A 15,244-nucleotide genomic window follows, 5' to 3' on the forward strand; every position below is an offset into this window, starting at 1 on the left:
ATTCCTTCCAACAAGCTAGCTCTCCTGGATGCCCACTCACGGCCACTGCCCTGCTGGTGCCTGTGTGACGATTCCTAACTGGAGCACCTGCTCTGCACTTTCAGAAGGAATTCTGAGTTCGGTGTTCTGACTGATCCTAAAGACATATTCACAGGTCTGAGTCATGCTGAAGTTTGTTCCAGGAATAAGTTCCAGAACAAAAGTGGCATGTCTAAAGGACAGTACAAACTCTACAATCTATAGGACAGAGCTAAAAGTGAACAGAACTTCACAGAGGAGAGGTTACATTTTAAAAGGGGAGCGACGGAGAAGGGGAGGCAGCGGGCTAATAAATCAGCATGCTTTACTGAGCTCATTCCCTGTGAAGGGGCTCCCAATTTAAAAAGGACCGGTCAACACACAACTGGCACAGGCAGCTGGGCAATCTCTCCCTCACCGCCTACTCCATTAAAATGGACCTTTCCACATCACATCACTGAGAGTCAAAAACGCTTGGCGTTACATCTGCCTAACAATGTCCCTATACCAGTAACATACTCAAGCAAATTAAGGGTCTAAAATTTATCTTAAATGGAATTCTATGCTTCCTAATAATAGTTCGTATAGAATTAGAGTGGGATACTACTCAGAAGCAGTTTTATATGTCTTGATTTATAGGAACAATTCAGTTATACTTAAATACTACTTGTCTTTTTTAAGTTTATGTAATATGGCTTTAACAGAAAATATTTTTCCTTTAAATATGCAATCTTTGCTGTTCGAGGGCTTTTTTTTTTTTTTTGCTTTTGGTCAAGAAGAATCAATAGCTCTACAGATATACTGACAAATTTTATTCATAAGCATATCTGTCTTGTAAACAAAGGCACATCTATGAATTGGTCTTCTGTTGAAGTAATCTGTAAAAATGTATCTCAATATACAGGCTGTGCCCAGTTATAAACAAGACCTGTTCCTGTGTCTTTAAGAATTAGAAGATAATTCAGAACAGATACATACAGTTCTTATTTATTTAGCCTAACTTTAGTGCAAGAAAAAGGAGCTCTGGTGGTATAATGCCTAAGGCACTTGCCTGCTAACCAGAAGGCTGGCGGTTCAAACCTACCAGCCACTCCTCAGAAGGAAGGTTGGGCAATCTACTTCTGTAGTTATACTGCCTCGGAAACCCAAGGAGGGGTCACTATGAGTCGGGGCCGACTCGACGGCAAATAACAACAACAAGAACATGACATGGCACAGGAGCTCTGGTAGCATAGTGCCTAAGGCACTTGACTGCTAACCAGAAGGCTGGCGGTTCAAACCCACCAGCCACTCCTCGGAAGGAAGGTTGGGCAATCTACTTCTGTAGTGATACTGCCTCGGAAACCCAAGGAAGGGTCGCTATGAGTCGGGTCTGACTCGACGGCACATAACAACAACAACAACGTGACATGGCACCCGGTTACTATATACAAATCTTAATTCATACAGAACACTATGCATATACATACTATAGAACCACATCGTGTTGCTACCTTTCACATCTCATATTTTAAGCCATCAAGAAACTTTTATTGCTTTTGTGTAAAATGCAAAACCCTCACAGGGCTAGCTCCTCCCGAATGCTATCTCAGTTCCCAAAAAAGAAAGAGAAAAGCTACTGATCAATATCAAATCTGAATTTTTGAAAAAAAAAAAAACAGAATTACAAAAATGCCAGAAAAACAAATCAACAAATAAGAAAATGAAAATTAGCAAAGACAAAATGAAAAGCGGGAAAAACCATCCTTTTCCCCACGAAGATGGTTCTCATTCTTCAAATAAAACAAGAAGAAACAGACACAGAACATCAGAGATAATAGGATTTAAAAGTCAGAAACAGTTTAAATAAATAAACATAGTGCAGACTTAGGAAATCTTCTCTCACCACTGTCCAGTCGGACCCAACTCACAGCGACCCTTCTTGGGTTTCTGAGGCGGTATCACTACGGAAGTAGACTGCCCAACCTTCCTCCTGAGGGATGGCTGGTGGGTTTGAACCATCAGCTGTCTGGATGACGGTCAAATGCCTTAGGCACTATGCTAGCAGAGCTCCTAACTCTCCCAAGAAGCCTAATTGTTAACTTTCTGATGTTGGGCATCTGGTTACCAAACTGCAATTTGCTGCATCCTGTAAATTACCTTCACACTCTTCCTAATCTCATCAGCTTCAACAACTTCTGAAAATAGTAAATTGGGCACTGTTTCCAGCAGGAGATAAACCTATGTGTCATCACCGTATGACACACAAGGAAACAGTTCCTTGTAATCACACTTGCATTCTGAGGGATTTTAATTCATGCATGGACACAAGACAATGTACAAAGACTACCTTTGAAATGTAGGTAAGTTTAATGGCTCCAACACGTGACGATCCAGAGGGTAGGTTCTGGAAACAAATTATTAATAAACAGTTAATATGTCACATTAGGAACTTATTTTTCATTACAATGTTCTATCCACACTAAGAAAAGTTCAAAAATTAGGTTTTTTATTTAATTTTTAATCTAATTTTTAGATTTTATAGTATCACACATACAAAGCAACTTCTCCAGTCCCAGTATTTACCAGGTCTGCAGTCCAGCTGACAACTGGCTAACAAAACGGAGTCTGCTCTGCTCCCTCACAGTGCATTCCACAGCTACCACGCTACTTTTTTTTTAATCACTGTAGCTAAGAAAATTTTCTTTTTCATTATTTAAAAAGCCATAAACAATATCAAAGTTTGTTCCTGAAAGCAACAAGAAAAAACATTAGCTACACGTAAAACAAATTTTAACAAATCTCAAAACACCATATATACTATTTTGTTGTATTACGACTGTATTTCAGCAAATCTCTCTCTTTAAAAAAATGCATTGGATTTTCTCCCATTTAAATGGTTTAGTATTTATTATATCATATTTAATCTACAGTGATACTTTTTAAAAAAAAAAAAATATTATTCCCACATTTTAAAGCCTAGGTGGGAATGTATAAAATGGCACTTTTATACAAAATATTTTTATTCCTTTTCCCTTAACAAGTTTGGAATGTGGCTCATGTCACCAAAAAAAGCTTAGCATCAAGAATTCAGAGTGGGGAGAATCTTCCTGATTCAGGCTACCAGAAAAGACTTAAGTTCCTCTGTAGACAAAAGACATTTAAGCTGGATCTTGAGGGAAAGGTGAAATTCTGGAACAGGAAGCCTGGGAGAGAAGCTATTCCAGGCAGAGCAGGCAGCTGAACTCAGGCGAGCAGATGAGAACGTCCAGAAGCTCTGTACCAGAGCAGGGATGTGGCGCGTGGGCGGTAGGTACTACAGGGCACACACAGCGCTGTGCAGAAAAGGAAAGTTTTGGAAATTAAACTGAGAAACTAATCATAGGGGACCTAAACAGAAAACTAAGTAGCAAGGCGTTGACACTGCTGAAGGCTTCTGAGCAGATCTGTAATCAAAGTTTTGCTCAGATTAAGAGCTCTGGTAATATAATGATGAAGGCAAGAAAACCAGATATGAGAATATGGGAAAATTATTAAAGAAAAGAAATGAAAAGGCAGGTAGAAGTTTTCAAAAGTAAAACTGGAACAATCTTGCTTGTCAACATTACCTCAGATGGAGGTTAAGCAGGATTAGTTTTTCAACTGTCTTTATAACAATGTCCATTAAAACGTGTCTATGGGCTTCTCACCAATGGTGTGTTAGCTTTCTGGATACAGTAATTACAGGGAAGCCTGCAAATTTCAAGACTGAAGATTCCTAAACATGACTGGTTACTGCTGACAGGAACAGGTCTTTTCAAACTTTCACTCCTATGTATGATAAAACTGCATTAGGTTCTGCTTTAAACTGTTTCCTATGTACCATCTTCCAAATACAAATTATAAATAATAAATGTTCAATAACATTATAATTTGTAATGTGTAACTATAAAAGTGTAGCTGTGCTCTTATGCATAATGTTTTATGTTTAGAGGTTTAGTTTGTTGCCAATTCTAGGCTCTTTTCTTGATAAGAACATGAAACATGAAGATGTCTTCAAGATCCCCTAACTACAATGAAAGCAATTTTTGTCAAACACTGCTACCTTTCTATTAAAAATCATTTTTTTTCTTTTAAGTCTTCCATACTTTTATTCATTTTAACCAGCTGAACAGAGCACTCAGCCCCTGTGTGGGGAAGAGGATGGGACAGCAAGCCATGACCAGAAGGGTCACTGATCACACAGCGGCACTGTGCAGGGGAATGAGGCATCTGTGAGCTAATGGAAGCTCAAAAGACCTAGTTTCTACACCCCAGCACGACTGATCCAAATTCAACAGGAAAAACTTGGGGTTCAAAATTTATTTGAAAATGGACAATCAAGACTCAACTAATATGAGACTGAGTACAAAAAGGGCAATAAGCCATTTGCTACTTAGGAGTTCCTGAACTCATTTCGCCAAAATAGCTTTCCAAGTCCCTTCAAAGTCATTTCCTATTCCAAAAACCAAACCCAACTCACTTCCATTGAGTCAATTCCAACTCATAGTGACCCCCATTGGGTTTCCAAGGCTACACATCTTTACAGAAGCAGACTGCTTCATCCCTCTTCCTTGCAGCAGCTAGTGGGTTTGAACCACCAACCTTTTGGTTAGGAGCCAAATGCCTTAACCACTACACCCCCAGAGCATTTCCTATTACAGCTTCTTAACTATTTAAATATCTACCATCACCCACCCACCTCCCTAAGCAAAATCTGGAAAGCCTGAAACTGAAGGCAGTGACCAGAGAAAGACACACTCCCCTCAGGACAGGGAAGCAATCTACTTTTCTTTCAATTATTTTATCAGCATAGCCATGTTATAACACCTTGATGTAACATACCCAACTTGAACCACCTGCTAACTGCCATTTTTCAGTATATCAAGATGGCTGAGTATTGGCAATTTCATATGATTCAACTTAATATAATAAGCTTAGCAAGACATTTTACTGAAGTTTTTCCAAAATAGTCTTGTAAGAAATAAGTTTTAAAATAAACTAGCTGATGTATAGCTAACCACACAAACACACCAGAGTCTGGGCTAACAGATGAATGCTGACTCCAAATTCTACACCTCCATCTGCCTACCCAACATATTGATTATTAATGTCTTCAATGAAGAGTATGTCTTGGCCGTTACATTTAAAAATGCCATAAAGCTGGTATTGAGGGCTCATATGCTGGTTGGCAAGGAGCTCTGGAGGTGCAGTGCCTAAGGCACTTGTCTGCTAACCAGAAGGTTGGTGGTTCAAACCCATCAGCTGCTCCACAAAAGGAAAATGGGACAATCTACTTCCATAAAGATTTACTGCCTCAGAAACCCAGTGGGGGTTTGTTATTAGTCAGGTGACTTGATGGCAATGAGTTTGGTTTTTTGGTTTATGCTGGTTTGCAGAATCAAGATTTTAAAGATTCTCGTAGATTGAAATGTAAAGATAAAATCAGTAAGAACAAACTGAATAAAGGCAGATATAAAATTCTGTATTTATGTTCAGAAAAACCAATGCACTAATTACGACCGAGAGATCTGGCTTAAAAACACTTCATGTGATAAAGACCTAGTTGAGTGTAAATTTTAACGTGTACCCTCCCTGCTTGAGCCAAAGTGAACTAATTCTTCTCCAAAGAAGCCCCCTCTTTCTTGCCTCAAGGTCTCTGCCCATGCTACGCTGAGCACTGGGATACGTACTTCACCTCTTGCTCAAAATACTACCCAACCTTCCAAATCAATTTCAAATGTTACCATCTCCATGAAGCCTTCAACTCTTTCTGTTAGTTATAAGCACGTCCTTCCCTTTGAACTCTATTTCCTTCCATGAATATGTTCTAATGAACATACTCTACTTTGTACTTATTTTTCTTAAGTGGAAGAACTGATAAAGGGAGGAATTTTGAAACAGAAAAACATTTTTCATAAAATTCAAGAGCAAACACCACATAACGTGGATGAACTTGGAGGACATTACGCTGAGTGAAATAAGTCAGTCACAAAAGGACAAATATTGTATTAGTCCATTATTGTAAAAGTTAAGGAAAAGTTTATCTATTGGAGGAAATTTTCTTTGTTGGTTACCAGGGGTGGGAGGGGAGGGGAGGGAACGCTGTTAGTTAGATAGAGATAAATGTTGATTTGGGTGAAGAGAAGGGCAATGTACCAAATGTGAGTGACAAATATGGCATCATTGAGGATGAGAAAGACATAAGAGGTACAAGGGCAGTACAGACAACAAATATGAACCCTTTTGCATATACAGTACTGAGTTGTCAGTGAAAGCAAACGGGTATATGGACAGATAGATAGGTGAACAGGCTAAACAATTAAGTATGTCTTAATGGGGAGTGTATCCAAGATCATATATAGGGTTGGCAGACAATGGTCCTATAAGTTTATGTGAATGATCAGAATTCCCAGGTGTATAGAAGAGCTGACAAGGGGCAAGGTTATGGTCACTGCTTGGTCACAGCCAGCTACCCAGAGCGACCGAGTAGTTGAGCCTGTGGGCTTGAGACCATAGTCGCAGGGGACATCAAGCTCAATTGGCATAACATACTATACAAAACATTGTTCCACCTCCTACTTTGGCGAGTAGCGACTGGAATCTTAAAAGCTAGCAAGCTGCCATCTAGATGCAACAATGGGTCTCTCCTCATCAAGAAGAAAGAAGAAAACCAAAATTAATGGAAACAATCAGTCCTAGAGACTGGTACACCATCCAATCTGCAACCTATACAACTATGAGACCAGAAGAACTAGATGGTGCCCGGCTACCACTGTCATCCACTTGGAAGGGAGGCAGGAGATCCTGCATAGAGAGGGAGAACAATGTGGAACAAAACTCAAAATCATTTGGAGGCAAAAAAAAGAAGGTGGGGACCAGGTTTGCTGGTCCAATAGAGCCTGGTGGAACCACTGAGACTATGGCCCCTAGCTGCCCTTGAGGTCTGGAATTGAACCCACACCTGTGGTTTCCAGCCAAAGTACAGGCATGTGAGTTAAACATTTACCTCAAGTAGACACACGCCCTGGAGAGAACAATCATGGGAGAAGGAAGGGCTGCTTACGCACAGGGAGACAGCTCAGGGCGCAGAAGACTATGGAGGGATGGACACTGGGAAGAGATAACTATGGGGAGGAAGTGGGAGGGGAGCTGTTGCACTGTAAATTTTGGTCAATGACATGAGACAAAGTATATGTGAACTGCTGTATGAAAAGTGAATTTACTCTGTAAATCTAACACCCAAATCAAAATAAAAAAAAAAAAAATTCAAGAGCAACCACAGAGAAGTCAACAAAACCTTGTGAAGAGAGAGGCAAACAAGGGAGAGAAAATGAGCAGAACTGTGCCATGGCTTAAGCTGTCACAACCACAGAGTGAGAAGAACCAGGAACTGGAGTCTAGTAGACAGTGCAGTAGAATTAGATGCAGTCAGGGTACCTAAGTCAGCTTCCACCTTGGGAAAAGGAGTCTGGGAGACAATCATGCCAGAGACAAAGACACAGGGTCATGAAGACATGGATCATGAGAGAGAGGACTGTGACTTCAGAAAACACGGTAAACATAAACATTTGATGTCTGCAGCCCTGCTGCTGTTCCCACTGACAGGTCAAAGCAATGGGGGTAACAATCACGTAGTGGCACATAGCCAGATTACTACCACACTAGAAAGGTGATTACACCCAGAGATAAGGGAGTAGAACAGGGACCCAACAAGCTCTATCACAATGGAGATAAGGAACAGTTTGAAGCAAAAACAGTCCCAGACAAAGTTGGCACTCAAGTAGTAACCAAACCAAACCAAACGCACTGCCCTCAAGTCATATCCGACTCATAGCGACCCCTCCTTGGGCTTCCGAGGCAGTATCACTATGGTAGTAGATTGCCCAGCCTTCCTTCCGAGGAGTGGCTGGTGGGTTTAAACCACTAGCCTTCTGGTTAGCAGTCAAATGCCTTAGGCAATATGCCACCAAAGCTCCTCAAGCAGTAACAGTGGAACGAAAATACTATCCTCCAAAACTTGAAAGGCTGCATGTGGAAAAGGACTAAAATTACTTTAGAGAGCTAGGATTAATGGGGCACAAGGGCTGATGCATAGAAGATAGAAGGAGCTAGATTCTGTCTCACAGAAAAAATGATCAAACCTGTCCCAAATGTAGTCAATACATTTTAGTCACATGTAGTTTGGACAACAGCTAATGCAGATGAGGCTGAAGGAGAGGAGGCTGAATTAATACCAATAGTCCCTTTCAACTCAATTCTGTTTAAAAGACGACGACAAAGCCTTCAGATCTATTCTAACCTCACACCCATTACCCGGCAGGAAGGCACACTCGTCTCTCCGCTCCTGCTGGGAAACAGAACGATCCCCTCCAGTGCCCACCTCTCCTTAGACCTTCTGTTCCTCACCTGCACCCGAACCCACTAGAAAACATCAGTGACTGGCAATGGGGCCGAGAAGCTCCCTAGAGCTAGAGACATATCCCTTGCTCAGCACATATGCTTTCCTTCAACACACATCTCCATCTTCAGCTGTTTTATAATAGTTTATATTAGAAGATAAAGAGTTTTCACAGGTAGAGAATGTTTAAAACTACTTAAGAGATAGATCTCTCATCTAAGGTCTCGCGTAGATCTTAAAACTTGGATTATAATTTTTTTAATTTAGGACATTACTCCAATGTTTGGAAAGCAACAATAAAATCAAAAGTGCATTTCAATTCATTAATGGCATTACTATGTCTGACACACAAACCCAGCACTAAAAGATACAAGGACCATCTATATGAAAGAGTATCGCAGAGTATAAATCAAAAACCAGCCAGCTCATGGTGACCCCACAATGTCTGACTAGTAACTGTACTCTGCAGGGTTTTCTATGGCTGACCTTCCAGGCCCTTCCTCTGAGACACCTCTGCGTGGATTCAAACCACCAACCTTTCCTTAGCAACTGACTGCGTTAACAGTTTGCACCACCCAGGGACTCCATTATCCAGTTAGTTTAGGTGCGAAGGAGGGGCGTGAAGCCAGGGAAGAAAACTCCAGATATATACTGTTTACTGTTTAGGAAGCTAAAACATAAGGCCTGTATTGTATACCAAGTACCTTATCTAACAAAAACTTTATATGCCTTTAATAGGTAACACTTGGGATTTTACAAACCTGTGGATTATCCATGTACCATACAAAACTATCTTCTTGGGTATCCAGTATGAAGTACCTTCGAAGAAATTTCCCACTGTTTTCATTTTCTTCAATGTCTAGAAAACCACAAATGCGATTCTGACGATCCACATAAGGCATCTCTGAGCTTGAACATTACACTGGAAAATAAAAATATTACCAATTAGCTTCCTATGAGGAAAGAACTCAGTGGAACTCAAGTACAAAACAGACTATGATTCCGTAGGGGGAGTTGGTGAATGGGAATATACATAAACACCTGAAGCACAGTAAATGTCACTTTTGAAACTAAATTTATTATTAAAAAAAAAAAAAAAACACTCACCACTATCGAGTCAATTCCGACTCATGGTGACCCCACTGGGTTTCTGAGGCTGTAAATCTCTATGAAACACACTGCCTCATCTTTAAGCAGTTACTAAATTCAACAGTTCACAGAGATGTGGGCAAAGGAGTGCCTCCCCTCAGCTGAATAATCTACTTAACTTCTTTCTAAACAAATCAAAGTGACCCAAAAAAACAGCCATTTAGACTTCAGTATAGATTACACTTTAACATAAAACAAAAATCCTGACAACTGGACCAATACGTATCATCATGATGATATTGAAGTTGTCAAGGATTTAATTTTACTTAGATCCAAAATCAATGCCCATGGAAGCAACGGTCAAGAAATCAAATGACATATGGCACTGGGCAAATATGCTGCAAAAGACCTCTTTTAAAGTGTTAAAAAGCAGAGATGTTACTTTGAATACTAAGGTGCCCCTGACCCAGCCATGGTGTTCTGAATCACCTCATATTCATGGGAAACCTGGATAACGAATAAGGAAGACCAAAGAAGAATTAATGCCTTTGAATTATGATGCTGGCAAACAATATTCAATGTTCCATGGACCGCCAGAAGAATGAACAATCTGTCTTGGGAGAAGTACAGCCAGAATGCTCCTCAGAAGTGAAGATGGTGAAACTCTGTCTCACATACTGTGGTCATGTGATCAGGAGGGACCAGTCTCTGGGGAAGGACATCACACTTGGTAAAGGAGAGGTCAGCACAAAAGAGGAAGACCCTTGACGAAAATGGATTCACACAGGGGCTGCAACGATGGCCTCAAACATAGCAATGATCATGAGGAGGCACAGGACCGGGCAGGGTTTCATTCTGTTGTAAACAGGGTCACTATGACTCAGAACTAACATAAAACTTCATTGCCTCATTCAGAAAGCTAGATAATGGACCTTTCAGAATTCTTTTAGAATATTTTTAAAGTTCGCAAAATAACAACAATAACAGTTAATGTTTATGGACCACTTGGTGGCGTAGTGCCTAAAGCATCTGACTGCTAACCAGAAGGCTGGTGGTTCACATCCACCAGCCAATCCTCAGAAGGAAGGCTGAACAATATACTTCCAAAGTGATACCACCTCAGAAACCCAAGGAGGGGTCACTATGAGTCAGATCCAACTTGACGGCAGTGAGTTTGGGTTTTTTGGTTAGTATATGCAAGGCTGTGTGCTGGGTTCTTCTCCATTCTGGGCCTCGTTTATGCTAAAAACCACCCTGTGAAGTGGACATCCCCATCCCCATCCGCAGAGAAGAAATATAACCCCAGACACAGGGGAGGCCACTTTCAAGGTTACAGAACAATAAGTAATGAATCAAAACTTCAACCCAGATTCCTGGCCTCTCAAGCTCTTATCTTGAACACTATATACTACCACCTCTTTCCAAAAAGTCTGTACTGTTACAACCAAAGTGAATCAAAATAAAATGACCTGATACCACAATAAGGGAGAGCTATGGCAGCATTATGTACCTCCTGATGAAAGACACAAACATCACCTTATGAAAGAGTTATATAACCAAAAATCATTTTTAACCTGTCTAGATTAAGTCTCCAGATCCCCTATGTCCAACTGCCAACTCACAGGAAATACAAAACACAGAGGAACGTTATAAATTGTTCCACAAGAGTTCTGTCAACAAGAGCCAGTCTGTGAACCCAATTTGGTGTGTAAACTTTCACCTAAAACACAATAAAATATATACATGGTTTTAAAAGAAAAAAAAAAAAAAGCCAGTATGTGGGAAACAACAGGGTAAACAAACTAGTTTCTTCAGCAAATACATGATTGTAGGAAAGAAAGAGAAGTCATAGTTAAAAGGCTCAAAAGCTATGGCCACAGTCTGGTTTGTAAGTACTGAAACCTTTTAGGACTGATTACAGTTAAAATCCATGACCTGTGGGAAAAAGCAATGTGCCCAGTTTCTCTAGAAACCATACTCCTGCGGTTCCTTCCTGCCATGATGTTCACCCCAAATCTGCACAGGTGTCTGTCTGGTACTTCTGTGGCACATCTTTGGCAGGGTGAATTTATGTAACCAGGTCTTTGTTTATCAGCTCAAGACAAGTTTAACTCACAGTCACAATTCAACAGTAACACAGCCTGGTGTAGTGTGTATTTTTATCGCTATCCTGAGCGCAAGCAGAGAAATGAAGCATTTCAAAAAGTTCAAACAAAACCACCCATTAAGTTTTTGTAGTGTGTATGCTGTTACAAATCTAGCACTTAGAAATTAAAAAAAAAAAAAAAAAACTTTAATGAATTTACGTAAGGTTTTAAAAAATTCCAGAATCAAAATTTAGAAAATTAGTACACTATACAAACATATACCCCAAGTAAAATCTATGAACTTCAGGGTGTTTTATGGCACTTTGTATAATGACTGTTCCCATGCACTTATCTTCTGATTCTGAAAAAATAGATCAGATAACATATCTACTTTAAAAGGCTCAGGTAGCTTGGAATGTTCCCTCTGAGAGAAGCCAGCAGCCATCTAAGAAACCTGACTGCCTTCAGGCTGTCATGTTTTGTGAAAACCAGCTAGTTACATGAAGAAGCCATGTGGAGAGAATGCTGGCCAGCTGTCTGCAGCCATCCCAGCCGTCCCAGCCGAGGTAGTGAGGAGGCTACTGGACATCCAGCCCAGCCAAGCCTTCAGATGACTCCAGCCTCAGTGACCACTGCAACCGCATGACAGACTGCGGCGCAGTAAATGACCTGGTGTGGCTTTTCTAGCCATAGTCTTTGTAACTCCCACCCAATTATTGAGTGGCACTATGCAAATAAGGTGTGTAGAACTCTGATGTTATGATTGGTTAGTTTTGTCACTCTACCCAGTTTAAAATGAGCCTTCCTAGAGGCAGAGAAAGGAGCTCTGGTGGTGTAGTGCCTAATGCATTTTACTGCTAACCAGAAGGTTGGCAGTTCAAACCCACCAGCAACTCCGTGGAAGGAAGACTAGGCAATCTACTTCTGTAAAGATTTACTGCCTCGGAAACCCAAACGGGGTCGCTATGAGTTGGAATAGACTCGATGGCAGGGAGTCTGGCTTTTTGTTTGAGAGGCAGAGAGGGATCTCACTGCCAGTCTAGCAGAGAAACAATCCGGCAGAGAGACAGTGGCTACGGAACCAAGAGGCATGAGACAGAGCTGCAGGCTCGCCTGGCCCATGGAGCCAGAAAGCGGAGTGCCCTTGGGCAGGAGGCTTGCTGGCAGAGTGGGGTGCACTTAGGTATACCTTTCAGCAGAGCTAAAAGAGCTTTTTAACACTTGCCCAAGCAGGGCAGAGGCCAGGCCGAGAGGCCAAGAGCCAGAAAGGCGTATCTGAGGGCATAGCAGAGGGGAGACAGTCCTGATCGAAGAATTGTATCCTGAGTGCATTCCTAAACCTGAATTGCAGTGTGTCACTTCCCTAATAAACCTCGGAATCACGAGTACTGTCTGTCTGTGAGTTCTGTGTGGTCCTTAAAACGAATTATCGAACCCAGCAGAGAAGTAGTGAGTGCCGTGGGAGGGACGTTGGTGAAAGGCTGGAGGGTATCGGCATGTCTGGCCTCAGGAATAAGCCTTGGGCTGCTGATGGTGATTTTGTCTTCCTCTTGTGAAGTTATAGGAGGTCAGAAGATACCACCTCCCTGCCCTTTTTGCACAGACCCAAGAGAGAAGTGCCTAGGTGTGCCTAGGTGAGCCCAGTCAGCCCAGAGAATAATGGGCTTTAAGCAACATACATATATATGAAAAAAATCCTTCAGGTACAGGCATACCTCAGAACATACAGGTTCAGTTCCAGACAACTGCAATAAGACGAAGACTGCAATAAAGCAAGGCACATGGATTTACTGGTTTGCCAGCACATACAAAAGTTATGTTTACACTATACTGTAGTCTATTAAGTGTGCAGAAGCATCATGAAAAGGTTTGAAATATTGGGAGAATGACCAACATGTGACTCAGAGACAGGAAGCAAGCACCTGCTATTGGAAAAATGGCTCCAAGAGACAAACACAGAGTTTCCACAAACCTTTAATTTGCAAAAATATGCATGACCTACAAAAGACAATAAAGCCAAGTGCAATAAAGTGAGGTATGCCTACATACAGCACATTCATATAGTATCTAGAGCATTTAAGAACTGTGTGAGTATATTCCTCTGGATTTTTATTGTTGGTTTTTGACACTACAGATAAAATTAACATCTACTTGGAAATTAAGACACACTTTTCAATAATCCAAGGTCAAAGAAGAAACTGAGAAGTTACACTAGAAAACATTTTGAACTCACTTTATATACCTTCTGTTGGTTCAAACCCACTGGCCACTCCTTGGAAGGAAGATGGGGCAATCTACTTCTGTAGAGATACAGCCTCAGGAACTGAAGGAGGGGTCGCTATGAGTAGAATCTATCTACTTGATGGGAGTGGGTTTTTTTTAATATATAAAATAGGTGGTAAAAAGACTGAAGAATTAACGCACTTGAATTATAGAACACTGAATATACTGTGGACTGCCAGAGAAGGAACCAATCTTTCTTGGAAGAAGTACAGCCAGACCGCTCCTCAGAAGTGAGGATGGTGAGACTTCGTCTCACGTACTTTGGACATGGGACCAGGAGGGACAGTCTCTGAAGAAGGACATCACGCTTGGTAGAGGGTCAGCAAAAAAGAGAAGCCCCTCGGCACAACGCACCGACACAGCAGCTGCAACAACGGCTCTAACACCCAGGCTGTGAGGATGCCACAGGACTGGGCAGCATCTCGCCCAGTCGTGCACAGGGATGCTATGAATCTCAACGGGGTTGAAGGCACCTACTAACAACGACAACGAGGCAGTTCAGTGGGGAGTGGATCTGAATCTGATCAAGCCTCCAGATGCAACTACCAATTTATAAGAGAGAGGAAGAAAGTGTGAAATTTTATCACGGGACGCAGTTAGCAAAATTCAGACTCAGAAATTTCTGAGGACAAAGAACATGGTTTTCTTCAAATATATATTCCAAGAGAGTAGGGGGAAGGAGCTAGAGGAGAAACCTAGAGACTCAAATGGGCATATGAACCAATCACAATACAGACTCACTTAAATCTTACATTTTTAATAAAACAAAATTATTTGACATATTTAAGAAAATCAGAAATTTAATTATTGCCTGTGTATTTGAGTATACTAGGCAAATACAGTTTTTTTCTGTGTGTGTGTATATATACATATACGTGTGTGTGTGTACGTGTGTGTGCATGGTTTCCAAGACGGTCGGTTATCACTACAGAAGTAGAGTCCCCAGCCTTCCTTCCAAGGAGTGTTGGGCAATCTACTTCTGTAGTGATACTGCCTTGGAAACCCAAGGAGTGGTCGCTATGACTCGACAGCACATAACAACAACAACATATATATATGTACATATATACATATATGGAGCTCTGGTAGCGTAGTGCCTAAGGCACTTGACTGCTAACCAGAAGGCTAGCGGTTCAAACCTACCAGCCACTCCTCGGAAGGAAGATGGGGCAATCTACTTCCGCAGTGATACTGCCTCGGAAACCCAAGGAGGGGTCGCTATGAGTCGGGTCCAACTCGACGGCATATGACAACAACAACAACATACATATATAAACACACACACTCATATATATGTGTGTGTGTATATATATATATATATATATATATATATGTATGGCATGATAATAGCATTGTAATTATGTTTCCA

The 15,244-nt window shown here is 41.2% G+C and overlaps 1 protein-coding gene across 1 annotated transcript in view; it reads right to left on the bottom strand.

Annotated features, from left to right (window-relative positions):
• PLEKHA1 (pleckstrin homology domain containing A1) overlaps nt 1-9,318 on the bottom strand; it is a 55,326-nt gene extending 46,008 nt beyond the window's left edge. The window contains exons 1-2 of the mRNA XM_042780398.1: nt 9,178-9,318; nt 2,348-2,404 (exon numbers count right to left, since the gene is read on the bottom strand). Of these exons, the coding sequence (XP_042636332.1) occupies nt 2,348-2,404; nt 9,178-9,318 (198 nt within the window). The remainder of the gene's footprint in view (nt 1-2,347; nt 2,405-9,177) is intronic.
• Nucleotides 9,319-15,244: the final 5,926 nt, after the last annotated feature.

Source organism: Orycteropus afer, unplaced genomic scaffold (genome assembly GCF_000298275.1).
Source record: "Orycteropus afer afer isolate SDZICR_OR568_19922 unplaced genomic scaffold, OryAfe1.0 scaffold00038, whole genome shotgun sequence".
Classification (NCBI taxonomy): domain Eukaryota; kingdom Metazoa; phylum Chordata; class Mammalia; order Tubulidentata; family Orycteropodidae; genus Orycteropus; species Orycteropus afer.